The 18132-nt window shown below is 47.2% G+C and overlaps 1 protein-coding gene and 3 non-coding genes across 4 annotated transcripts in view; 2 read left to right on the plus strand and 2 right to left on the minus strand.

Annotated features, from left to right (window-relative positions):
- The first annotated feature begins 191 nt into the window (after positions 1-191).
- Positions 192-18132, plus strand: part of LOC131265843 (coronin-1C-A-like) — a 32631-nt gene continuing 14690 nt past the window's right edge. The window contains exon 1 of the mRNA XM_058268175.1: positions 192-778. Coding sequence (XP_058124158.1) covers positions 482-778 — 297 coding nt within the window. The 5' untranslated portion in view covers positions 192-481. The remainder of the gene's footprint in view (positions 779-18132) is intronic.
- Trnae-uuc (transfer RNA glutamic acid (anticodon UUC)) lies at positions 12149-12220 on the minus strand. Its single transcript has one exon. It is a non-coding gene; the product is annotated as a tRNA-Glu (tRNA).
- Positions 12434-12505, plus strand: Trnae-cuc (transfer RNA glutamic acid (anticodon CUC)). Its single transcript has one exon. It is a non-coding gene; the product is annotated as a tRNA-Glu (tRNA).
- Positions 13266-13337, minus strand: Trnae-cuc (transfer RNA glutamic acid (anticodon CUC)). The gene has a single exon. It is a non-coding gene; the product is annotated as a tRNA-Glu (tRNA).

Here is an 18132-nt window from a genome sequence, read left to right on the forward strand (position 1 = left end):
TTTAGGAGTGTGGTATGTGAAATCAAACGAAAATCATCTTCCAAATTCCCAATCTTTACCTGCGCTCTTTTGCTTTGCTACACGTAACCGATCCAGGTGCATACGATCGGACGCACAAGCCGAACGAAAGAAAAAGAGAAGCAGAAAGCTTCCTGTAGAAACTAAACCCAAACAAAAAAACAACTCATCCGCCGAGCTTTTCGGGGGTGCATCAATTCGAAGTGCAAACCTTGACCTTTCTGGTCATCGAAAGCTCGTAAGTGTTTCCCTTCTTCCTTCCCATTGTTGTTGCCTGTAAAAGTGCACTTGGAAAGCTTGAACCCTTCGAACAAAACCAGAAATAAAAAAAATATCGGGAAGTGTACCAAGGTTTGTTTTTTTGCGATTCCCAGTGCGACTGGGAGGAGGTTGGATTTGGTGTGATTAATTTTTTTGTGCTGGTTCCACTCGGGAACGGAGGAACAAGAAAAAGGCGAGGGTCATGCTAGAGCTACAGCCCGATCTCGGGGACGTGCATCTCGCTCGGCCGGCATCCGCTGCCACGACGCGGTCCGCGCTCGAGGCGATCAAGAAGAAGTTTGAGCTATCGGCCGCCGCAGCTGCCGCCGGCCGGGAGGCTTCGAGCGAGAAGTTTCTGCTGGAGAAGGGGCGCGAGACGAGCACCTGGCCGGTGGTGGTCCCGTCCACCGGCACTCCGGATGCGAACGAGCCGCCCGTGAAGTTCAATGTCGCCGGCGGATTGGTTGATTCCCGTGGCTGCGCCAAGCCAGCTAAAAAGGTAAGTTTTTCCGCACGTTTGTGCTTTCACCGTTTTTTTTTTTTTAAGTTTAATGGGCCCGAAGAAGACAATCATCATCGACGGTACAGGAAACGACGGTGTCTTATCTTATCTCCGTTCTAGCCGAAAGTGTAGAAGCGAGAAAAATGGTTCCGTTCCGAATTGGATCGTACCTCGAATTGGTTCCCATCACATTGGCTTCCAATTCGCGTCGTTCCGAGACAACTGGCCAAATTGGGAGGAAGTGCGCCAAAAATGGATCCTTGCACATTCTCGGTTCGCGTTCTGAAACCGGTTTATTCATGGGGTTTCGTCTCTCAAGTCGTCAGCTCAGCGGTTCCAATGCCGGTACGGAATGGACAGTGAACTCATTTCCCAAAAACCTTAACGGGAGCGAGTTTCCATCTGCTTCCATCCCGGTGGATGTCACTTTAAATTCACACAAGGAGCGAAGGAAAAGGATTGCCAATCCTGTGCTGTGTTTGCAGAGAACATCCCCTCTTTTCACACACCAAGGATTTCGGTTATCCCTTTCCTACCTTTGGGCCATTTTCGGCGCATCTGGTGCATCATTCCCCTTGCCACGCTTCCCAGTTGGCACATCTAAGAAACTGTCTGGGAATGGCACACCGACCATATGTAATCTAATACCATGATATGATGAAGAGGGAAAGGTGGTTAATGTCTGCAATTTGACCGCTGCCTCGATGAAGCAAGAAAACATAATTCCGTACCATCTCGCTGCTTGCTGCAGGATAATGAGAGGAAGTAAGCCGCCGAGCAACCTCGCACTTCCTCGTGTGTGTGCCGGAAATGTGGCCAAAAATTCGTAGTAAAAGTGTTCGATTTTCGAACCGACCACAATTTCCTGGTCATCCGGCACAAAAAAGTATCTAATTTCCGAGCACACATACAATAGCTCACCGGGTACTTGAGCGGGAAAACGCTTTCCCGGTGGGGGCCCACCAAGCCACGGCAAGTCACTCTCTCATCTCCTCTTCTCGAGTGGTGAAAGATGATGAATCAAATTCCAAACGTATCATTATGCAAAAATCGGTCTTAAATAAATTTTCCCTTTCAACGATTTTTGCTGCTGCTGCTCGCGCGTCGGGTCTGGCAGATTCTGATCATTGTCTTCAATTTTCGCCGATGAGGCTAAAAGTGTTAATTTACATCCTGTCGGAATCGCGTGCGACTACCACCGCCGGACGCCGGACGAAAGTGGAACGGAATTGAACGGAAAGTGCACGGTGGGTGGGGGTATGTTTTCCACAATTGGAATTGGTTCGAAACGAAAAAGTTCGCACGCTGAGACACGTCCTCCTTTCGTCCGAGATTTCGCCTTTTCCCTTTCGCGCGAAAAACGTGATGGACTCTTGGAGCAGGTACCCACTTTTTGGGCAGAATTAAACAAGGAACTTTCAACTTCATTCACGGTACCATCGGCTTCGTCTTTCTCGATTCGATCTTATTATTGAGGGGAAATCGTTCCAGCCACTGCCATTCTCAGTGTAAGAAAAGTAATGCTGAAACAACAAAATATTGTTTGCATGTACGGTGCAGTTTTGTTTTCTGCACGATATACGTGAAAGTGTTTGGCTTATGGCATCGCACACTTTCCGGGGCTGTTTATGATGAAAATTAAATTTCCTCTATCTCGGCGGCAAGTTGAAGAAGCCCCACACGCTACTTCTTGAACCGGGTTGTTTCGTCCCAGGCCTCGTGTGGATTTTTCAATTGAAAACTAAATAAAATAAAGCCATCGCTCAGAGGAAGAAAGCTCTTCTCCTCATCATGCGCGGTGTGAGATGGAAAATCTTTTTACACCCAGGAGGGAAAAGTGTACCCAGTAAGACCGCACGATCGTGTGCGCCTGGTTATGAATGCAGATCGAAAAGCCGTTAATCTAATGAGAAACCGACTTGCCAAACCGGCCGTCCTTCAGCAGGTGATGGTGAGAAATTTTCACCCCACAGCCACTGATAAAAAAGTGGGTGATTTTTAATGCCCCTTCGCGTCTTGATGGGAACCTGCAGCAAACGCTCTTGAAGGTAGAAGTAGAAACGGAAAAACATGGAAGCTTTCACATTATTTAATCTACCGGCGATGCATGATAAACGAAAATTGAAAACGAATCACGAATCGCTCGTTCCTTTCCCCCCTGGGAGATAACAAGGTGAGAATTGAGTGAAATTGAATTTGTTTAACTGCACGCATGTGTCAAGCTTAGAAGGAGAATGGAGGTAAAATCTTGCGTTTCGATTCGAGTCTCTAAGCAGCAACCGGATGTGATCGGTTTCAAATCGAATGTATTCCTTTTCCCAAAAACAATTCTCTATTAAGATTGACACTACAAAGCTCTACCCTTTAAACATCCAATAATGTGCACTTATGTTTCATCAACAGCGAAGAAGAGTTTGAACTTCCCCGCTGGCATGTCCGGTGATTGCCCTCTGCCTGTGATCACTTCGCCCCTCACCATTGAGAGCCGTTTGAAGCTGATAATAGTGCAACCGATCCCGGGAAGAGCTGTCTAGGGCTTGTTTCCTTCCTTTCTTGAATACCATTCGTGTGGCGTTAAGGAACGTTCCGCCTCCGGAGTCCCTTGGGACGCACACATATCCGGTAGCGCCCCTCTCGCCATGCTGAATCATGTCCGGTAGCAGGGTCGGTGCCAATCGTAGACGATAAGATACGACTCTGAAGACTCCGACACGCAGATCGAACCAGGCCTGGACGTGATGGCCAACGACCACAGGGAGAAGATGTAACTTGTTGGCTCGTGTGCAACGTGTGTCTCAGAAGAGGAGGCTTTGCTCAAGTAGCGTTAAACCCCGCCACACCAAAACCGCCCCGGAGTTGAAGTGCGCGCACTCCGGTCTCGAGCGTGTAGACACGGACCGAACACGAGCGGACCTAGCGGACCGGTGGCAGAGGTTACGCGGCAAGATGACGTCGGTTTATTATAATAATTCTCAACTGGCACGACTCTGCACGACTCTTCCAAACCCTTCCCTCTTTCCGGACACTGGACGATTATTATTGCGCGTTTTTGAGGACCGGTCGGTCAGCCAGCGGAATTGCGTACGCCTTAGCCTTCCCACCCCTCCTGGGACTTTGATCTCGATCGACCGTACGCCCCGTATCGACCGCGAATAATAAAGGCAGGGCGGAAGGCGCGCATATCTGACGAATCACATCATCCATGAAGCTGATCGGCCATACCCACCCAACAACCACCTCTTAACCCGCCTTTGGTCAGTCTAGCAGGATTGGCGACTACTCCTTCCATTCGAGGAACGTGTCGGAATGATCATCGAATTCGTGCTCGTTGGGATCTTCCCCCTTGCCTTGATGTCTGATGGGAGGAAGTGATCGTGGAGAACGTGCTGAACTTTGCAATCACGCGGATTCGAGTTCTAGGCGAGTCGCCGCCGTTTCCCTGATGAGCCCGAACAACGCAACACCCGTGATTGTCGTCGATTGGTTGTTGCCATTGCCATTTATTTTGAAATCTGTTTCCAAACAACCACGTGGGTAATTTACTAGAGGAGCGGAGATGTAGGTGCTGGATGTTGAGCCGTTGTTCCTTATACGAACGCTCGAGATGTCCTCATTTAGCTAGAGCTCCGGGTAAACGGGGCTTGTTATATCCTCGCTTACCTTTTGGGTAACGCAACTCATGGCAAAGTCTCAACTCCCACGTCGATGTCGAGCGTAGCGAAACATTCTCCATCGATCATCGAACTTCCCAATTTCGTGTCAAAATGCTTTCCTATGGTTTAGTGGCATAGACAACATCCCGTTGGACCGCAAGAAGAGGTCCTCTAGGAAAGAAGAAGTTTTTTTTTCTCTAAAGCCATTTCTGGCCACCCTCTGATGAGTCTACGCCTTTTTTTTCGTGTTCTTTGATGGTTTTAACAAAGCACCACCGGGAACCTAAAACTTACCCGAGCTATAGCCCCTATCAGGAGTACGGATAAGCACTTGGGAAAAACAATCGATGAGCGGGATATTAATAAGATTGTTAACAAAAAGAAGGAGCAAGTGTAGGCTTTTATCGCCCTTTTCCGTGCATTATCTCGCCCTCGCGTCCCCCCATTCCTCTGAGGAGATCGAATGCAACGCAGGTGAACCGAAACAGAGCGATATGGTTGGATTGACTGACGTTTGAGCCGGATCTCGGAGGTTCACAAGAATTGCTGACCAGAGTGTGAATGTGTTCCACCATTAGCGCCTCTATTGATTTCATCTTCCAATCCAAGGGAGGCATCGTACCAACGGTACCACCTTCGGTTCTTAGTTTCAAGTGTGTCTAAGGGGTAAACGATGAAAGAAAAGGCACTCATCAAGGAGTGTGAATAGAAAAATAATAGAGTCTCGATAAAAGGGAGAAGTACACCCATAAAACATTCGGTTAAGAAAACTGGCTTCTTTTACCATCTACCACCGGTTGCCCTGGACGCTTTAACATGCCGCCAGTGGTTCCTCCAGTCGAGGGTTTCGGTAGATGATCGTCTGGTAAATATTAGAGGACGCTTTCAGCTTCTCGCTTGCAGAACACCACTTCCCTCATGGGTTTGCCGTTCATCTCCCATTCCCCGCTTTTGGCAGTACAATTTATTCTATTTGCGATTTGCTATTTACCAACCGATTAGCTCTCTCGCATGTCGTCAAACAGTGGCCAGGTTTTTCTCCCCCGGGCATGAGCTCACGCCAAAGCGGAACGACCGTACAGCTTGAATCGGGAATGTTTCTGCAACCTTGCAACGAACGTGAGCCCGTGCCTTCCCTCCATGACAAACGGGATGGTTGACTGGCATGACTCCGAACGGCCCCAGCCATATGCCACCCCTCGGAGGTTCGGTGCAACAGTGTGTGGCACAAGTGCAACAACTTCGGTTGGCGCCAGCGAGCTCCAGTACGCCCTTCGACACGTTCGACAGCCCAGGCCTCGGACCCGATGATTGCAAGTGAAAGAAAGTGCATTTACAAACTCCCGGGTATACCGGGTTTAATGTTTAATGTGTTCGGTACGGGGCTGATGTTGGGAACGCTCGAAGGGGCGTGTGCACAACCAGAAATAAACTGCTGGCTTTGTGGCATGCTAACATGAAACGAGTGCAATTGCTGGTGGCATGCGTTCGGAAACTAACTGCCACCTATTTTGCCCGGCGACCGGCGACAGTCCGTCTGTCCCGTGTGTGTGTGTGTGTGTGTGTCGAAGAGCGCCATCAGCTACATCATGAATAAGGGATGGTGGAAGGGACTCCTCGCTGCCGGTGCAACTCCTTGGCCTTTTTCGGTGCGTTCCTCCGTGGACCGGAATAAAACTCTATCATTAACCCTGGCAGGAAAGCCGCGCACGTTTTCCGTGCTCAAGAACCGTATTGCGTTCTAGTAGGGGTCAATGGAACGGCTTACATACACACACGCATAATGATATAGTTCGTGTGCGAAATGGATTTTGAATTCCCCGTTTTCTGGTCTAGAGATAATTATATAACTTTTTAAACTATTAATATTTACTGTTATCGGATGTATAGAGTTGTGTAATTCAGATTCATGAATCTGAATGAATCTTTATGTTTTAGAGACTCATGAATCTTTGGATGAGAGATTCATGCATCTCATAGAAACATCAACTGATGAAAAATGGTGGTCATGGGTTCGTTAAGGTGTGAAGATTCGAATCCCTAAAGATTCATGAATTCATCTGAAATAATCTCGCCAAAAGATTCACTAAGCACAACACGGATGTATCTTTTCCATGTTTTGAACAACACCATTGGTTTTTTATTATACTTTATTAAAGATAACCAGTTCATGATTTGAAAACGGACTGAGCACTATGCTCCCAAACCTCCGATGTGCGTGACATCTTTAATTCTCTACAATTTCACCAAGGGAAGCTCTTACGAAACACTCCGACACCTAGTGGTGTTATGCCCTAGAAACCTTCCGGACCGGGGTTTGGTTCGTCGGTCAAATGGGTTCAACTTGAATTGATAATTATGTACATTTCAACGTGCTTCTCGTTTGGAGTCTGTCGAAATCGGTTGAATTCGTCAACGCCACACAGCCTTTTTCTAGTGTTCGAACTTCTCCTCTACCTCGGAATCATAGCAATTGGTGATGGGCGGTATCTTATCTCGTGGCGTTCTGCTCGGTGCCGTGACGGAAGAATCGATACCACCTCTTATCGTGACACATTCCACCACTTCCGACCGACGGAGGAGCGTTCCCTAATCTACCCGAAAGGCCCACCATACACGGTGTTTAATGAGCGTGTAAGGTCTTACCCTCTTGCGGAAAAGGAAAAGAGGAGGATGGAGTGGCGGAGCGATAGATAGGAGGCGACAATTAATTTCTAAGTGGTCTCGATTTGTGCTCTTACCCTTTTTTACGATTTGTGCTTTTTGTAATTTCACCTTCAGTGCGACACTTTTGGTCCGCCGTTCCCCCTTTTACTTTCCGCCAAAACCCTTTTTGCTTTCCCAACGTCCTGTCCGAGTACCGATAGGCGTTGTTTTTCCTCCTTTTTGTTGTCGCTACAAACCCGGCAAGCTTAACCGTGTCCGCGATGGCGTGACAGCTCGCTGTTCTGGACGATGTTTTACCCTTGTCGAAGTACATATTTTGCTCGCAGCTCGAAGTAGTTTTTGCTCGCAGTACTACCTTCAAGCACGTTTCGTGTTTGTAATATGGTGGAAGTGTTTTTATTTACCATCGTCATATGTTTCACCTTTTTGCTCGAAACACGGAAGGTTGATCGAGTACTCTGGACACTTTCTGATGTTTTATTTTAGACATTTCGAAACAGAGTATTACATAACCTGCCATGTGCATAGGATGGTAGACAAGAACGGCAACGTGTTGCTATAATTTCTCATCGGTTCCATGAGGAAGCGGGGAGTGTGTCAGAAATGCGAAAAATACACGTGCCCTTCTACCACCCTCCGAAAACGCCAAAACGATTTCCAATCATTTCCACATTTGACGTATTTTGCGTCTCCCTTCTTTTTCCCACGCCACCCCCCCGGGCCCACGGTGAGTTGAAAAATGATTGACTTTCCTTCTCCCGTTCGCTTTCGACACTCTCGGTCAGGTCAGGTTGTTGTTAAAACGGGAAAAGTGTGGAGCTCGGAGTGGACCTGGAACGTCTGGAATGTCACTGGCAGGTTTGGAGAGATTAATTTCATACCTCGCTGCTCGATGCTGGTGGTGGTTCTCGTTCTTGATCCAATTTTCGTTCGAGAATTTTCGCATCGAGAAAAAGTTAGGTTAAGTTTCCCGCCGCCGATGGTATCGATTCAACATCGAATGGCAACAAAATCCACCCCCGGGGTCGGGTCGGTGTCGACCCCGGAACTGATTGCAGCAGACGGGTCTGGTGACGAGCGCGCCGGGGGGGGAGTGGAGTGGATTGGGGGAGGATTTTTAATAATAAATAATCGAATCTATTACGAAAGTAGTCGTCGCCATTTGTGGAGCCCCATCAGTTTTCGTTCGTTTCGTGTACCGAGGGTGTTATTACGGGGAGGAAGTGTCAGGATGAAGGAGACGGTACACACAGGGCCTCTCGAGTGCGAGAACAACCTTACTTCGTTCCCGTGGTGGCGGGACTGTGTCTCGGCAGACAACCGTGTCAAGGAGGAGGTAGTACCGCTCTTTTTGCACACATTCGAATCCGCAAGCAGAAAAGACCGACCATGGGCTCCACAACTCCACCGATGGTCATGGCACCATCTCGCCATTCGGCTGTGGTAAGTTTTTCGGAAGGTCTCGACGAAAAGATTGATGGCGGCGATAATGATGATCTCGTGGTTATACCCCAAGAGTTCCTGCCTATGTCTCACGGCGGTTAGTTGTCCCGTGGAACCTATCCAGAGTCATTGCTGTTCGGTGCAATTGGATACAAGAATTACTCACCGACCTCTCTCCCTCTCTCTATCTTGGGGACTGTGGACCATGACTTTGAAAGTTCGACGAACTGCCCCGGTTTGCGCCCCCCTTTACGATCCGGACGGGCAGGGGGAGACCCGTTCTCATCAATCAGCCACGTTCGGACGGTTCCGTTCCTTTCCTGAAGTGAACGGTCACGACGAGCTTCTTCCTCCTTCTGCCAATGTGGGCCAATGGCTTCTCGATATAATAACGCCCCGGCCAGCAATTACCTGGTGGTGGTGCGGTCGAGAATGTCCTCCTATTGTGGCGGCGACCTTCCAAATCCGGGCTGGGAGAAAGAGTCGTCACCAGGATCGTCGCTTTTCCGGGGTCGCACCGTCATCAGTCGAAGAGGGGATAATTTCAGGTAGTTCTGGGATGGCGGGTTTGCTGCTTTGGGTACAAATTAAGTAGGTCGCCGCCGCGTGATCCGTCGGAAGATAATCTCGGAAGATCAGGATCAGGAGAGACCGCTTTCGAAAACCCCAGGTACAAGGTGAAGGTACCGAAGAGAATTCTTTTTTGTTTTCATCTTCCGAATGCGCCCAAGATGTTGTCGACCGTTGCCAATGGCCTTGGCACTTTTCTACCTCTGCATATGGAAAGGAGGAGGAAAGATCACCGGTCGGATAATCACTTATGGATATGATTGTTACAGCCGACATTGCCAGGGATCTTCAGGAGTTCAGGATTCCCTTGGCCGTCCAGGTAGGGAACCAAGTCTCGTTGTCAACTATTTATGAATCATCTCTTAACCTTTTCTTACCTGCAGGGTTCGGAATTGATTACACTAAAAGTTGTCTCCATCTTAACCTTGTACGACGCGTTGTAAACCATCCATTCGCGGAAGATCTGTTGGACATATGTTTTTGCTTGTTTTGCCACGTTTATGATGGCATCATAACACACCACACAGGCCCTTGAAATTTATCTATTCTCGATTGTCTCCACATGCACAAACACAAAAACACACACACACACTCAATCACTCACTCACTCGACGGGGCTACTATTTATTACCGCTGTGTTCCTGGGGTTTATGATCTTCCGATCGTCTCAAGATCTCCCGCGGGTTTGAAAGGCTCCAAGATTAGTTCGGGCCGGGATCGAACTGGACAGAAACAATACCGCCTAACGGTGCAACAACCAACGGGGCATTTATCTGGCCCGGGAACCGGGTGAACCATGAACAACCGCGGCGTTGCACCATGCGTTGCTTCCGACAAAACAAAACCCTTCAATCAAATCAAACAATAGTGTGTGTGTGTGTGTGTGTTGGGTTAGTGAGATAGAAGCCTTTCTTCCCTTCTCCAAAACTCTCGCTGCACCACCCTTGACACCCCTACCCTCGGACCACTACCCTGGCATGTTTAATTTGCATCCATCGTGAACAAAAACAATTAAAAAACGTGGTTCATTTCGAGATTCAGTTTCGGTAACGAGATCAGCTCTCGGTTTAGGAAGTCTCACCCCTTTTGCAACTGAGGGGGGAGGGTGGGCGAGGGTAAAGTAAACAAACGAAATCCACCGGAAAACTCATCACCGTCATGCCCCAGTTCGGGAAAAAACTGTTGTATGTGGAACTGCAAAAGAGGAAAGAAATGGCCTCAGATAAGGGGCTGGAGGGAAAGGGCCGCCGGTGTGTTGTTTGGGCCTGTTTTAAGTTGCTACTGCTCATTTACATTTTCCACAAATGTTTCCCCCCACTGGCGCACACCGTTGTCACAAATCGGGCTGGGGGGAGTATCGAAGGAAAATTCAGAACTGTTGATTTCTGTTGAGTGACTTTTTGCTGTGCTCTAGACCCTGTTGCCTAGCTTTTCGCACGCCGGTCTATTGTGTATGTGTATGTATTTTTTTCGAAAAATTTAAATGACAAACGGTCACATACCTGGACGCATCCCTGACATGTCTTTAATGTTTTATTTTCGCCACATTCATTAATATTTAAATTCGTACCTTTGTGGCGCTACTGTTGCTCCATATGCGCCATGAAAAATGAAAACACGCTTGTTTGAACACGTGTCCATGTGGCATGTGGCCGGTGACATGCTCGTTTGCCTTTTAGTCTACTCGTTAACGCATCGAATGCACATAATATGATGTGCGTGCTTTCAAACAAAAAAAAAGTACAACAGAAAAGAGGGAAGATTATTGAATAAATTTGACCACATGTAACAGAAAGTAATGAAAAATTGCTCCACTATTTTTGTTTAAATGTTTCATTCTGTTCTTTCGCCGTCCATATAAAAAACATAACATTTTGGATTTGGTTCGGCCCAAGGAATCATCTTTCGAATAGTGGAGCTGCAAACTCGGCATAAAATATGACCGCACAGAACACACCTGACAGTTCCTACGTACCGGGTTGGGTTGTGATGGGTTGGCATGTTTTTACAATTTTCTTTTTGTCGACTGTGCAATAGAAGTAGAAGTGTGTGCAAGCAAACATCAGAAATGTCAGAAAAATAAGGAATGGAAGTTTAAAAAACGTCACTATTGAAAAAACAAAGTTATAGAAATAAGCAAGACATTTTGCAAGAATCTCCAATAAAACAAACCTCTTGGCTATGCTGCCACAAAGCCAGACACAGTGTTATATCGATGCGCGGGATATTCTGCGGCCTCTCCAAGATCGGATTGGAAGAATGTGGCGGATAAAGAAGCGCGTGGAAGCGAAGAAACCTCCGTATGGAGGGCAATCCGCAGGGCAATGGCTTTTGCTTAATTAGACGTAATTAAATCCACTTTTCGTTATCGTTTCCTTGCCTCTTCTGGCCCCAACAGCAGCTTTACGTTCTTTCCCAATCCTCACCTAAACCAAAGCGTTGGGCAACAGGGGGTGTAGTGGGGAGGGGAACGATCACATCATCGTCGTATGATGGGCATTTGCATCGTTTCGATGGTCCGAGGCCTCTGGCTGGCCCACAGCTGTGAAATAATGTCGACTGGCTGTGCTCAATGCTGCCAATGTAGCTTTCCGAGTTGCGGGAGCCTTTCGATGGTAGGAAATCGTAGTAAAAAACGACAGCAGCGAAGCAACATCATCATTCGCTGGCACTCCATTGCCGCATCTTCGTTGGCAACGATTCTCCGTGGAGGTCAGTACACATGCACGCGTACGATTCTCCATCTTCTGCGCAAAACGGCATTGAACGGAGGAATCGAGCTCGACAGGGCGTCTTTCGTCTCCAACCGTTGCCTCGGGAGCCCTAGAAAAGCAAGGAAAGCGATCTTTGGCGATTCGGTAATTACGAGGCGAAGGGTTTTCTTTCAAACTGAAACCTCTTTGCAGTTCGAGATAATCGCGTTAGCTCTTCTTAAATTTAGTCCAATGAAGAAACTAACGGGTTTGCTATGTTTTTGTTCTGGCGGGGTTGGTAAAAAAAATAAAAAACTGGTGAACGAGCAAGAAAAAATTATTTCCCATACCGGGAATCGAACCCGGGCCTTCTGGGTGAAAGCCAGATATCCTAGCCACTAGACCATATGGGAGGCATGGTGGTTGGTGCGAACTACTTAATTTAAATCGTTACTTAACATCAACACTTTATCTAAAAGCCGAATTGAAGTTGGTTTTGTTATACACTTACCTTTAAATTCTGCCTAGATCAATCTCTGCAGTGGAGAGCGAATTTAATGGCAATTAGGCTTGTATTGTAGGTGGTCATTACCTTTATTGGTCTATTTCAGCCGTGCCTCTAACAATCCCATATTGTCTAGTGGTTAGGATATCCGGCTCTCACCCGGAAGGCCCGGGTTCGATTCCCGGTATGGGAAAGAAAATCTCTTTTTTGTTTGTGCAGTCGCGTTAGGGTAAAGTAACCATATCATCAAAGTTTCCACTAAAGAAGAGCTTTGATTTCAATTTTTGCTACCAACCTTATAGAATACATTTTCTTAAACTAATGTGCTGAAGTTGTTTATTCTGTGCAAAATTGTACATTTAATAGAAGGCATCAATTGGGATGTGCCAAACAACTTCATAGAGGGCAACTTATGCATGAACTGCATGTATGGTAAAATGTATTTCAAGGATGATTTGTTTGGTAAACTTTTAAACAACATTGTTACTATGCTGTTATGTTGTAGTTCTTCTTCTTCTTTCAGTATGCGAGTCAGGATTTATCCTCCTACGCTAAGTCGAACAATTTGTTCCCTTACTCGTAATCAGAGGCGTACCGACTCTGTCCGAACTCCTATGAAGGGGCTCGTCCTTTAGGACCGGCTATAATAGCCGTATGTCCACCCGCTGTCCACGGGAGGGATAATTCCTTCCGTTGTCAGGACACAAAAACTCGTGGTCTGCTTGATTGACTCAAACAGTACGAGATGTGCGGCAGCTAGGATTTGTCTGACCTGAGCTCCAGCTCGGCGTGACCACGCGGTCGTGCCGTGAGCTAACCTTACTTTTCCGCTAACTACTTCAGGAAACTTGAGCACTGCTAACATCCGCTCTGATGCACTACCGACCTGGAACTGATGTTGTAGTTACCTAACCGAAGGTACGCAAAAAAAAAAGAAAAAAGAAGCTTTCCGCTTCCCATACCGGGAATCGAACCCGGGCCTTCCGGGTGAGAGCCGGATATCCTAACCACTAGACAATATGGGATGTTGAGTGAGGGGCGATCAAAGCAGTACAGGTTCTTTCTATGCTACACACTTTTCGAATTTAAGTTACTTGTAGAAATAGCAACACTATTTTTTTAACTGCCATCAGCCATTATCAGCGGTTGTCATTGATTGTGCGGCGTGTGAACAACGAGTTTCATAATATTTTCGACGCAGTACATAATGCAAGTGATGGAGCAGTGTTGAGTCCGCCATTAGAGCATTTCAAACAACTCCCGGCTATCAATTTGATTGTCAACAACATCTCGGTAGGCCAGCGACTTTCTCGAATAATTTGGTGTTCTATTGTAATTTACCGGTCATGGCGCTTTTTCGTCCCATAGTTCACAACTCTCACTGTCCCACCTGAGGCCACCACTACATTTTTTACAGAGATACATTGAACAACTGGTCATTGTTTCTATCGATATGGTATTTTGCGTGAAGACTCTCCTACCAGTAGACGAACATCTATTTATTATGAAATTTGTTCCCTTTTTTACGCTTATGGTCTGCTCTTTTGTAATCAATTTCCCGCACGAGGGTTGTCGCAGTGATGCATCTATGCAAATTCATCCAGTTTTCATGGGTTTTCCCATACCAACAGACCTGAACACATACACAGAGAACCCTTCCTCATTTCCTTTTTATTATCTGTCAACAAGGATATCATGCGCATCGTTAAAAGCATGATGGGAAACCACATTGAGTGAATCTGAAGACCGTAGGAGGGGGCCTGGAGTCTGTCTCTTATAGCTTCTCTTCGTGCTTCCCTGGACGTCCCCATGGCATCATTTTCGGTTCCCCCCGACAAAACACGTTCGTTTCACTCTTGTATTACCAGTCTTTACATGTTGCATCGATCGATCAAAGATACGGGGAAAATGCCCCCCACCCTATCATTCCACTACTTTGGGACTAGGGGCGAGGGCGAGAGGTCGGACGAGGTAACGAAGGAAAGAATTTGTACTGCTTTGTTCCGGTGCCGGATGTGGAAAATGAGCCCCCACAGAGTCCGCCATACCGGTTGGTGGAAATCTTAGGACCATTCTTCCCGGCTGTATTTGTAATGCTCTGGGGAGGAGGGGTCGTGGAAAAATGGTAGCAGCCACTCTGTAGCCCCCCACCCACCGAGTGTCCTGTCGCTTTTCCCCACCGCACCGTGGCGTGTATTTTTCGGCGAACTGTTACTGGTCTGTTATTATTTGTTTTGGTTTGGCCCCACCGCACATTGATGAGAATCTGCCTGGCACGGACAAGAACGGAATGAGATAGGACCAGGATCCCAGGATGACAGAAAGAGGGGGGTTGAAAGGGCCTTTCCCTTCCCTTATCATCGCCTTCAAGGTCCTTCAACTCCTTTATGGTGGCTCCCCATCCTCTTCCGTTTTTTTCTCGTTTGACCAGAAGAGAGATGTTAGCGGAACGAGGAAGAGGCACTTGCCGGGAGCGTCGTCTGGTAAAGTTTGGATTCTGCGCACATCCAACACGACATGCGGTGATGACTCATCGCTGCTTCCCGTTCCAGTGCTCCGGGAGCTCCGAGCGGGTGTTGTTGACAGTGCGGGTGGTTGGTGGGTGGGATAGTGGAAAGGGAGGCACTGAAGAGGCTCATGATGACGGTTCAGTCTCCCTTCACTTCCGGCCCTCGGGATTCTCCCCGGAAAATCGTGCCCGGACTGGGAAATGCGTCTGGCGGTGATTAATGGAAAACAAGGTTCAAACCCGAGCGCTGGTTACTCGTTTGATTGACAAAATCGAGCAGAAATACTTATGCAACATCGATTCGGTTTAATCCTCGGTCACCCCTCGGACGATCGAACGCTTTTACTGTGGGACTCAAGGGAGGATTTTCCCTTTTCGATCCTTATTTACGAATGTGCTTCCAGTAGGATTATTTTTGCTTTTATCGATGCAATATTCATTCCAGTTGTTCATTAAGCATTCCAAAGGACATAATGTCATATGGGCGGGGAGTTTTTTTTTCTGTGGCACAAAAGGCTTTTCACGCACTGCATACTAATTGTCAATTGATGAAAATAGTTTATTGATGTACTTAGGAATATCGTCTACCATGCTTATCGTGTTTTACCAACTAACTTTATTTTTCTTTCTTTTCTCCTCCTCGTTTCAGGTAAATATCATCGAAGGAGTCATCAAACGGGAGGAAGGTCTCTTTGTGATAAGTCCAATGGGTGTATTAGTCATCGAAACAAAACCGGCGCCATTTCCTCCACAGCATGTTTGCTCATTTGCGGCCTTGGTCCTCTTTTCCCGCCCGTTGTGTATGCTCTCCTCCACCCCCCGCTTGGAACAATTTCCCTTTCGGTGCATGGTGGGCGGCTGACATTGACCGATTGATTTATTGAAGGCCCACCGGCGGTTTGTGACCTATTATTTTTTTTCCATTCCAATATTCGCGAATGCCGCCACCCTTTGGCTTTGTTTGTGTCTGGGAAATTCGTGAAGGTTGAGTATGAGTGATGTTAGTGTTTCGTGTGCACTCTGGAATATGGAACCTTGCATTGCGAGACTCCTCGGGTTCCTTGCCTTACCATGGGCCATAAAAGTGCCACTAGTTTCTGTCATCATGTGCTGCCTCTGTGTGTCAAGGTGGAGAGAATCACGGTGGAAATGGGTTAGCGGGCCGAGAAGGTGGCGCCACCGTTGGGCAAACCCCCGGCCCTCCGTCAAGTGTACATTTCCATGCGCTAATGACATAATTGAGGCGTGAAACGTCGCCAATCGATTCTCGAACTTCTTGTTAGCGAACCAGCCTTTCGGTTCAGCACACCTCATGGGACACAATGGAAAACTGAGGAGTTGGCCGCGGGGTTAGCTTGAGTCAACATAGCGACGATCTTCGTCGAAGCATCGGACACATGCACAAAGGCAGGTGCATTAGTCACGGCATGCTTCATGCTCTTCCGGGCCGTGGCCTTACTTTCGTTATGGCGTACTCGGTGAAAATTACCCGCTGGAAAAGCGAGAGAAAAATAAAACAAACCGAGCCAAACTACTTCCGCCTTGGCAGGACTGGGAATGGAGAGACCCAACTTAGCAAACACGATTGGACACACCTGTCCCGTGCCCTTTTCCTTGGCGTTGTGTTTTTTCTTCCAATTTTCCTCCGCTTCACGAAAGACAAGTAAGGGCACCGAAACGGGCTTTATTTGATTTCAAATCCCATCCCCCAAACGGAGGGCGTCCTCCAGAGAAGGGTGTTGTTTTAATAGATCATATACACCTTTCCATGGGCTCCCAAAATCTGGGCCAAACGGACAAGCACACCCCGTGTCCAGGTGTGTCTTTCCCATGGCCAAGTGTATGTGCCAAGGGAAAGGTGCCACAATTTGTCCGCTAAACACGCGCACGCCATCGTTGTCTGTGTGTTTTGGTTGTAACGTTTTGTTCGCGTACTCCTCATTTTGTGTGAAATGTCAACCGAAATGTTGTTCCATGGGACGACGCGTCCGCCAACCGTTCCATCATCGGAAATGGTGCCAGACGAACATAATTTATTACTGTCACAAAGGGTGAAATCAAGGATATCTATATCACCGGTCCCACATGCAATGGTTGTCCTCTTTATTGCGCCACATTTAGTAAACGATCGTTAACAGAATCATTTGGCACAATTAGCCTCGATTGGATGAACCTAGGGGAATAGCTATTTTTTCCATCGAAGAGCTCTTGAATTCGACCCGTTTTCCACCGCATCCCAAAAGGGAAATAGAAATTGCAAGCACGGTTTTATGGTCCGCAAAGCGAATGTTGATTATTTATGGTTCAAGAGGGAGTGAAGAAATTCATTGACCTCCACCATTCATGGAGTATTGTGTGATTTATGTTGAATGCGTTTTTTTTTTAGTTTTCCTTCTACACAACTTTGCGAGAGGGAAATTCTACCAACTTCATCCACCTCGTTTCGTACTCTTGTTCCTAAGAATAACTACGTCGGAACGTTCGGAAGAAATTCTAATTTGAAATTAATCTTACACCAGTCGGTCAGTGATCTTTCCACTCTATGGGGAAAGTGCTATGCCGTTCGTGTGTCTGTACGTTCGAATTGGCACCACTTATCATTGGCGTTTCCTCGTTTTTCTTAGGTGGAAAAGATTTCCGCTTATAATGTGTGTTGTTGTTTTGTTTACTTTTCATTTCCACCCAGCGCCTCTCAACCAAGCCTCACTGACGAGTTTGATTTCATACAATCTGTTCGCGTTCATTGGATATATCGCCTTAATTCCTGTTTTTTTTCTCTCTATTTCTCCAAAGTCGCGGCACGTTTGTTCCGGATTGGTGAAATAAAAATTTGATTGTTTGTTGGTGTCTGGCCTTCCGTTTCCGTTGCGCGCGCGGCGGAGTCTTTTTCTGCGTTTTCAAGCGAGCCATAGTTTCCCACCACAACAGGTGGAAAATCGAGGATCGTAAGATCGAAAGCCCCACACACACAGCCGGCATCGCGACCGGTTGGGTTGTGTTCACGCTAATAATGGCTGATCGAAAACCAATTTGCATATCGCCTGTGTTTGTGTGTATTTTTTTTTTCGTTAAATTTAAAAAGCTAAGAGGCAACGTTCGAATCACTTGGCCTGACCGGTTTGATAGCATAATTAATTCGGAGCCACATTTTGAACGCCCTTTTACGCTGGTGGCGATGCGGGTTGGGAAACGCTCGGTTCAATTCGGTTTGAATTGCTCGTTATCAACGTGAACTACGCGCCTTTTCGTTCACACTTCTTCGGTTGGCTTATCACCACCACGGCCAGCGCATGTGCGGAAAAGTGCATGCT

The sequence above is a fragment of the Anopheles coustani genome, chromosome 2, assembly GCF_943734705.1.
Source record: "Anopheles coustani chromosome 2, idAnoCousDA_361_x.2, whole genome shotgun sequence".
NCBI lineage: Eukaryota > Metazoa > Arthropoda > Insecta > Diptera > Culicidae > Anopheles > Anopheles coustani.